This window comes from Tupaia chinensis, unplaced genomic scaffold (genome assembly GCF_000334495.1).
Source record: "Tupaia chinensis unplaced genomic scaffold, TupChi_1.0 Scaffold000274_1, whole genome shotgun sequence".
Lineage (NCBI taxonomy): Eukaryota > Metazoa > Chordata > Mammalia > Scandentia > Tupaiidae > Tupaia > Tupaia belangeri.
Genome location: NW_006159756.1, coordinates 2,248,951 through 2,257,820, shown reverse-complemented (window position 1 = coordinate 2,257,820; position 8,870 = coordinate 2,248,951). Strand labels below are relative to the sequence as shown.

General features: G+C 65.3%; 2 protein-coding genes across 2 annotated transcripts in view; both read right to left on the bottom strand.

Annotated features, from left to right (window-relative positions):
* Positions 1-8,870, bottom strand: part of CAPN5 (calpain 5) — a 51,836-nt gene that overhangs the window by 15,146 nt on the left and 27,820 nt on the right. Inside the window, exon 3 of the mRNA XM_006149969.3 lies at positions 8,085-8,216. Within this exon, the coding sequence (XP_006150031.1) occupies positions 8,085-8,216 (132 nt within the window). The remainder of the gene's footprint in view (positions 1-8,084; positions 8,217-8,870) is intronic.
* OMP (olfactory marker protein) lies at positions 1,400-4,155 on the bottom strand. Its single transcript, XM_027772447.1, has one exon. It carries the CDS (start codon positions 3,408-3,410, stop codon positions 2,919-2,921), a length of 492 nt encoding a protein of 163 aa, XP_027628248.1. The 5' UTR covers positions 3,411-4,155; the 3' UTR covers positions 1,400-2,918.

Below are 8,870 nucleotides of genomic sequence, written 5' to 3'. Positions count from 1 at the left end.
CGGGCGCCTCCTTGGGCTGTCCTGCAGGGAGGTGGGGACCGGATGTGGGCCCCCACCCCCTGAGGTGTGGTCTGTGAGCCCGCACCCACTGCACCCCAGGAGAGGGTCCCAGGAGGCCAAGCACTGGCCGGCTGTAGCCTCAGGCAGTTTACTTCACCTCTCTGAACGTCCCAGTAAATAGGCCGTCGCCGCCCAGTCTCTGCAGCGACTGGGCTAGCACGTGACAGCACACCTGTGAGGGTGCCCGGCCGGCTGTGCGCAGCTGCCACGCCTCACCGTGACGGACTCACCTAACCGTCACCATGACAGCCCCAGCTGGCGGACAGGGGAGCGGGCTCCGAGGGGCTGGCTGGGGTCATGCTGCCGTGGAGGCACAGGGGGCTGGAGCCTCGGCACTGCACGCCCGGCTCTCAGGGAGGCAGAGGCCCAGGAAGGGGCAGGTGTTTTCACCTGTGGCTTCTCGTGGTTTCCAAGGAAAACGGACTCTTTCCTACTCCCTGCACTCTGCGGTCCTGGGGGCAAGAGGGTCGAGTTCCTCCCCTACTCACACCCCCATCTCCCCACACCCCCTCTTGGAGGCGAGGCTGGGGAGGCTGCAGGGGTGCTGTGAGACGCGTGTGCAGGGGTGAGACGAGGCTCTCCGGGGGTAGGAGGAAAGGGGTCGTGAGGCCCAGCTGGGGCGCACTTTGAGGTAGGCGACATCCCAAGCGAGATCAGTGTGGCCTTTGCAGTGGGCTCGACGTCGGCCTCTGGGAGGGGACGGGTCTAGCCTGAGCCAGGGCCACAGGGCGGGAGGCCTCTCCTCCAGACCTCTGCTCCACAGTGGGTGAGCTGGGGATGGGCAGAGCTGTGAGGGAGGGCCCAGCAGGACTCCGGGTGGTGGGGCCTGGGGGCTGCCTCCCTGATACGGGTCTTACCCTGTCATGTGTTCATAATCCCAGAAGGGCTGGACTGGGAGGGACTTCTGGAGCCAGGTGGTCCCCTCTGCAAGGGTGTGGGAGACCCGGTTAGCCCCACCCTGATGTGTGTCAGCTGACCACCCTGCCTCATCCCCAAAGGCCGGTGGGAGGCCAGGCGCGGCATGGGGGAGAGCTGGGGAGGGCTGCACAGTGCGGGGGCACTCCGGTGAGAAAGCTCCTGAGGCCAGAGATTGCACACCACCGAGGAGGGGGCACACAGCTTTATTGGGACACGCAGTGGGCAGAGCAGAGGCCCTCAGACCCCTGGGACAGTCTGGACAAGAGGGCCCCAGAGCTGCAGGGGGAGGGCAAGCAAAGAAATGCAAGAGGCCATGGCGCGGGAGTCCGGCCTCCTCGCACCACAGTCTGCAGACAGCCGGCAGAGGCCCTCAGACCCCTGGGACAGTCTGGACAAGAGGGCCCCAGAGCGGCAGGGGGAGGGCAAGCAAAGAAATGCAAGAGGCCATGGCGCGGGAGTCCGGCCTCCTCGCACCTGCGGACAGCCGGACAGGCAGGGTCAGAAGAGGCCCCAGAGGTCAGGAGGCTCAGGGCTCGCACATGACGGCTCAGGTGGGCGGCCCTCCCAGTGGCTCCAGCCCTCACTGATGGCGCGGACCCTCCAGGGGTCCCAGAGCCCTGGCATCTCCTGCTGGCTCTCTCTGTGAAGGGTCTGTCGTGGGCATGGCCCTGACCTGCGAGACCATACACAGGGCTGGCCCTGAGAAGGGTGACAGGACACTGGCCAAGGTGGCCTTTCTGATGCCGGGTGGCACGTCAGGCCCCTCCCTTAAGGGAGAGCTCCCTGGGCCTGTGCGCTGTGACAGCGGATGAAGCTCGGCTGGACTGAATCTGCTGCGGGTGGAGCCTCAGTTCCCCTGTCTGTCTGGTAAGGGGCTGTACCAATGGCCTCAGAGGCCAGCATCCTGCCATCATGTCACTGCCAACTCCAGGTCACGTCTGACCATCACCATCGTAATGCCCACCAGGCCCCTCCACCGCACCCTTCGGCTCCACTAAATAAGCCCAAGATATGCCAATGGATGCCACCTCGGGGTGAATCCCACCTTCCCTGAGCATCGACCTGGGGAGAGCTGGCCCTCCCAGAAAACCCACTGCTTCAAGCTGCAGAGCACGGGGAGCTCCCTCAGCACCGGCTCCCCGCTTCCCTGCGTGGACCTGACTCCCAGCTCAGGGAGCCCCACCAGGTTCACAAGCCTGCAGCACTATGGGAGGCCAATGCTGGACAGGCCCCCAGGCAGGCATGGAGCCTGAGCATCCGTTGTGAACCCCAGGGAGCATGCGCTCGCGAAGGAAAATGCAGACGGACACATGGACCCCTGGGACTTTGCTATTCCCGCCCCCCACACTCCTGGTTGTTTCCAGAGGAGCCAGAGCTAGGCCTGCACAGCCTCAGGGTGCGACCACTCCCACTGTCCCCATCAACGCCGAGGCCACCCTGCCACATCCTCAGGGTCCTGAGGGATCACGGAGCCCCGGGCTGGTGCCAGGAACAGAGTCTTCCTGAGGGCTCAGGCGGGTGATGGCCTCTGCACGGGCTTCGGGTGCCGTGGCCACCCCCGGGGGAGCAGCTCCTGCCGTCTCCTGGTCCTGCCATGGGTGGGGGCAGACCGCTAGTTCTTCTGATCTGCGTGTGCCTGCCGCTCGGTCTCTCAGTCTCTCTGACCCACAGTGAAGCAGGAAGGCATCTGGCTTGGCCACCGTCCACCCGCTGCCCGCCCAGGCCTCAGCTGTCTACACGGCGGCAGCTGGTCCGGCTTCTAGACTATGCAGCCTGGAGTGCACTCCCGGAGCCGCGCTGGCCCCAGGAGCAGGGGAGCAGGGAGGGGCATCTGGCCAAGGGTACAGGTGGGCAGCCAGCGTCCCCCAAAACACACCTGGGCAGAGGAGGGCAGCGAGGAGAGGCAGGTGGGCAGAGGGTGGTGGGGATGGCGCTCCGCATCAGAGCTGGTTGAAAACCACCGAGGCCTTGAGGTTGGCGGGCTCCACGCCCTCGCCGAAGGTGATGAGGAAGTACATGACCTTGCGGATCTTGGCCAGGTCTGACAGGCGCTCCCCGAACTCCTGGGCATCAGCTTCGTTCCAATCCATGGCCTCCGAGTCCTCCTTGCGCCAGAAGATGGCGGCGGGGTCCAGCAGCTGGCGCGTCATGAGGTTGGTGAGGTCGGGGGTCCAGTTCTGGGAGGTGCCCGTGATGGTGACCTTGCCCGGCTTGTCCAGCACGACGTCCCAGCGCTCGAACTGCAGCTTCTGCTGCTGGATGAAGTCGAGGCGGTACACGGCCTCGGCCGGCCGCAGCAGCTTCTCGCCGTCCTGGCGCTTCTCGCCGCGCTGCTTCAGGCTCTCCACGCGCAGCCGCATCTGCTTGGTCAGGTCCTCGTCCAGCACCAGTGGCATGTCCAGCTGCGGCTTCTGCGGCCCGGCCTCTGCCATGGCTGAGGGCTGCTGCTCCGCCAGCGTCCAGGAGCTGAGTGGGCTGGGGCCTCGGCCTCAGGGAGAAGAGGCCACGGCAGGGCCCGCCCACCTCCGCCCTCCAGGGTCCCCTCTCCTCTGCCCAGCCCCACCCGTTCTCCAAATGCAGTGTTTGAGGGGGAGGCCCAAGTGCCTCCTCTCGCTCCTGCAGAGGCGGCAATGTGACACTGGGGCAGGCAGTAAGGTGCCGGCTCCTTGGGGACCGATTGCTGATGTCAATTGCTGTGGCAACCGCCCTGACTACCAGGACGGCTGGGAGCCAGCTTGTTTGTGAAGAAGGGAACACTTCCTAAGGGCAGTAAGGGGGAGGAGGGGGGCGCGCTGGCTGGAGGTAGGAATGAGACTGGGAGACCTCTGGGAGACACTAGGAGGCTGGGGGACGAGCCAGAGGGGGTTCGTGGGTCTGAGCCTGAAGTCGCCCAAGCCAAGCGCAGGGGCCATCTTCCCCTTGCTGCTGCAAACTGAGGCCTATCATCTGCTCCCAGCCACCCTGGGAGTCCCCACCCACTGCCAGGACCCAAGCTCGGCCTCATCGTCTCTCACCTAGACTGGAGGGAGCATGGGTGCCCCAGGGTCCCGATTTCCCAGGTCCCTACTGAGTCCTGAGAATCTGCATCTCCGGCAACCCCCCGGTGATGCTCAGGCTACGGGCCCCAGGGGCGCCTGGCCGGCCAGCCCTGCACTGGCCCTGCACCGGGGCAGCCCCATGGCCAGGTCCACCTCTAGTACAGCCCCCACTTAGTGCCCTGTGTGGGTCCTCGGCGCACCAGCAGGCTGAAGGCTGAGAACGAAGTCTCTATCCCCAGTGCCTGAGGCAGACCAGGAGTCACCTGTTAAACGAACATGAGTAAGCTGGCGTGGGGAGGGGACCCAGCACACAGAACACCGCAGGCCGAGGTGCCACACCTGGGGCCCCAGGAGGCAGGCCGGGTCTGTCTTGCCCATCACTCTCTGCCCACACCCAGGACAGACTTGCCATGCGGGAGACCATCGGCAGTGCCTACTGAGTGACCGAACGACCAAGTGACCTGACAACAGCTGGTGGGATGCCCCGTGGGGCCAATGCCAAGGACCTTGAGAAGGTAGCCCATGGGAGAGAGCACACGGGCACTGGCCAAGGCCAGAAGGCGGTGCAGGGCAGGGTTCAGGTGGGCAGTGAGGAGGTGCCTGGGGGTGAGGTCAGAGACTGACCTTTGGCAAAGACCGGGAGAGCAGGTCCAGGCCAGGCCAGGACATGGGAGTAAGAGGGCCGACGGGCTAGCGGTGTGCCACTCAGACATAGCGGTCCTGGGGTATGGCAGTCCTTGGATGGGAAAGGTCAGGAGGCTGAAGGACCTGGGGACAGGCCAGGACAGCCGGGGGCAGGGGTTGAGGTGGAGCCAAATGGCAGGTGGAGCAGGTGTGTGGGGACGCACGGTCTGGAAGCAGCACTAGGGGAAGGGGGTCCCCTATTCCTGCCTCCTGAGTGAGGAAGGAGGGTCGTCCCCTCCTGGGGAGGCTCTAGGGCACAGAACACTACAGAGGGCCTGGGCTCTGTCCCGGCCGACAGGTGCCAACATACGGGAGGCTGAAGATGGGGGATGGCTATGACCGGGCTTGGGCTCACGGATGGGGCAGGGGACGGGGGGGGGGGGGGTGAGGGGAACCAGGGGAAGGCAGTGTGAGAAAGGGAGGGAAGAGGAGCAGAGCAGAGGGAGAGCCGTGGACAGAAGCTATGGCTGAAGGGAACAGGAGGCCACAGGGGGCCGGGCCCACCGACGCCCACTGTCAGACTCTTGGCGGCGCACCAGGCAGACACGGAATGACCCGAGAGCAGCAGCCCCGAGCTGTCTGCAGCTGCTGATCTGTGGAAGCAGCAGCAACCCCCTCAAACCCCGGTGGACGAGTCTAGCAGGAAACAGAGACGACGCTGACCCTGCGTATTTGCGGGTAATGTAAACCCCGAGTGGCGTCGGACAGTCCTGGTGCCGACTGTGGTGCCCGGGGCATTGGTGTGCGACGGGTGAACTGCTATGTAACCGCTGGTGCTCGCATGATGGCGCAGGGACTAAGTGACCAGAAACCCAAGGGTGGCCTCGCCTGCCACCTCTAGCCCCTTCCGGGCCTGCCCTGTCCTGCCCCCACCACGGCTCCTCAGACCCTCAGACCCAGGAGCTCCACGGAGCTGCTGGTCCTTTCACACCTTTCCAGCCAGGGCCAACTGACCGCTCCCCAGTGAGGCCAGTCAGGCCAGATACGTCATGCTTGGGGCACGTTCCAGGCTGCCCCCATGCCCGGGCTGTGCCAGGCTCCAGGGAAGTAAGGTCACTTACACCTTGGGTCCGGCTTAGGCCAGGCCAGGCCCGACAGCAAATGCTCAACCCAAGTGCCACGTCCTGGTTTAGGCTCACAACACCTGGCCACCCGAGGGCCACTGCGCCTCAGGATACCAGTCAAGTCGGGGGCGGCGGAATGCCCTCCCCAGGAGCTCGCAGGAAGGGGAAGCCACTGCCAAGCGGAGGAATGTGGGGCATGCAGAGGGCAGCACAAGGGGCTCCGAGGGGCCCGGAGCTGCCAAATGCCCAGGGCTTGCCCTCCTCGACCTCCCCTAGCCCCGGCAGGTTTACACTGAGAAGGACGTGACCTGCCCAAGGCCACACGGCCTGCACAGGGCCCAGTCCAAAGCATGCCCGGGCCCAGCCGGCCAACCCCCCACCCCACACTGTCTCCAGGACTCAGGTAAGGCTGGTTTCCTGCAGGGGAGGGGAGAGGGCAGCGGGGAGCAGCTGAGGCTGAGTGCCCCCCCCCAACTGCCCTTCCATGGAGAAAACAGGGCAGGGTGGGGAGGCCCTGCAGGGCAACGGGTCCAGGGAGTGCGGGTGACAACAAACAGGGCCTGGCGGGCATGCCGGGAGGGAGGGCGGGCTCAGTAATGAGCTCCCTGGGGCTCCGTGCCTCCTTCCGGGACCCGGGGGCTGGCACTACAGCAAGTGCAATTAGCCCAGAGCACCCAGCCCTGGCCAGGCTCCCGGGGACCCAGACCACGGGGGCCCAGGCAGCCTTGGAGACCGCCAGGTCAGGTGCCCATACACCCTGCAGCAGGAGCCTGGCCCAGAGACAGACAGGCCTGCCCAGGGTCACACAGCACCAATGACGCCTCCTGCCTCTGAGTGCTGGGTCCCTCTTTTACCCCATTGCTGAACCAGGGACCTAGGGACCAGGGGCAGGACACACAGCAAGCAAATGGCACAGGACCCATTCCCCAGGAGAGGACCTATTGGTCCCCAGTGAAGGCCCAGGAGGGCAGCCTAGCTACCCATGGGGCTGCTGGGTGGTACCCGGGCCCTACAATTTGGGCAGAAGCTCATTACCAGAACTGGGGAGCCTTCTCCACACCAGGTCCCTGCAGGGCTCAGCAGGGGCAGAGGCGAGGCTAGCTCTGTGGGGGTGGGGGATGCATCTGGGTGGGGAGAACGACAGGTAAACAGGGAATCATGGGGAGGGGGAGCACCCCATGGGACTCCCACATACCATCTCCAGCCCCAGACTGAGCCAATGACAGGGTGCAGCCTGGAGGCCAGAGAGGTCCTGGCCCTACGCCCAAGCACAGATCCAGGCCTGAGGCCTTTGAGTGAAATGACTGCCCGTGTGTCTCCCTGAGGGATGTCCTCCCTGGGATGCCTTTGGGAGGTCACAGCCCTGTTTAGAAGATGGGGGGCAAGCACCTGCCATAGTCCCAGCCTTGGCCGTGGGCACAGCTCCCTCCAGCAGCTGCGGGTGCCCTGAGGGCCAGGAAGAGCCCAGTGTGTGCTTTGCCAGCCAGCAGAGGGCACTGTGCGCTGAGCATGCCCGCTGTCACAGTGCTGCCCCCACGGGCACCACAGCTGAACACACACTGCTCACCCTCGTGGCTCCCGGAGGCGTGGCCTGCTGCCCTCACGCTGCAGGTGAGTCCAGGGACCAGTCGCCAGACGCCACATGGACCCTGGGAGACTCAGTGCTCGGTGCTCTGCGGCCCCGTCAGCCCCTCCCTGGGGACAGCAGGAGTGGGGGAGTGACTCGTGTTTGCTAGGAGGGGACCCCCGTCTCCCGCAATGGGGCAGGCCCAGCCCCACTTGCTCCCACTCCAAGCACTGCCCTGGGGGATGTGGAGGCAGGGCCTGGGCCGTCCTTTTCACCCAGTCCTTGGCCCTGGGCCGTCCTTTTCACCCAGTCCTTGGCCCTGAACACCACCAGCCTGGACCCAGAAATCATGACATGGGATGACCTGGAGCACCCCACCCAACTCCTGGGGACAGGGGCCTGAGGCACACAGTGGTTACTGGCAGAGGTCTCCCGAGCCCAGTAAGCGAGGTTAACTGAGCGTGACACAGGCAGCGGCCACGTTTCTCGGGAGTGCTTCTGCCAAGCACACCAGGGATGTGGTGGGCCGCGACAGTGGGGAGGGGACATGCCACAGTCGCCTTGGAGCTACTCAGATTCCCGCCCTGCCCTGGGACCCGCAGCTGGTAGGAGAGAGAAGGCAATTCCAACACCCGGTCCACCCCGGCCCGGCCACGTGCTTTCAGAAAGGCTCAGGGCCACGGTCAGGCTATGGCTCTCGGGAGGGTGGCTGGTTCGCAACCTCAGCACCCATCAGGATTACCCGAGTCTCACCTTCTGCCACAGCGACTCCCGGGAGGCGAGGGACGAGCAGGCCGCCACGAACCAGCAGTTGCCCACCTGGCCCTGGTGCAGGTCATGGGAGCTGATGCCGTCCACGAAGAGGCGGGGGTCCTCGCAGATGTCCTGCGGGGGCGAGGGCAGAGTGTGAGGGCTGAGCGGCACAGCTCCCACCAGACTAGGAGTCCCTCAAGACCCATCTGTTCCCCAGATCTAGCTTCCCCCCGGTCCTGCCTGGCATGCTGCTTCCGCCTCCCTGCCGAAGGCCGGACAGTGAATGGGCACTGCAGGAAGATGCCGAGCGCTGGCTGGCCCACCTCCCGCTGCCTCTGTGTACCCTCTGCCCACGAGGCTCAGGGCCCGCCCCCTCGAGAGCTGACAGCCTGCTCCCCACCCAGCCAGCAGTCTCCGTGATACACAGAGGCCGGCGAGGGTGCAAGGCCGGGACGACCAATTCCACGGAGTGAGGGGCAGCCGGGTCGGGCTCTGCTGGCTCAGGCCCGCGGGCCCCTCCCTGCACCCTCTTGCCTGGTCCTCACCTCCTGAGGATGCCAACATGCTCCCCATGTGATGGGTGAGGAACAAGGGTTCTGAGAGGGCACAAACTTGCCAGAGCAAGCCAACGCGTGAGTAGGGCAGAAACTGCTTTTTTGTTTTCCGTGGAGACTGGCAGACGCAGCCGAGGGGCTGCCCTGGGGACACGGCCAGAGAACCAGGCTGGGCAGCCATGGGTAGAAAATGGTTCGTGCTCACGGCTTTGCAGGCCCACCCCGGCCAGGT

Coding starts and splice junctions, on each gene's coding strand:
- OMP (XM_027772447.1), bottom strand. CDS start 3,410: ATGGCAGAGGCCGGGCCGCAGAAGCCGCAGCTGGACATGCCACTGGTG.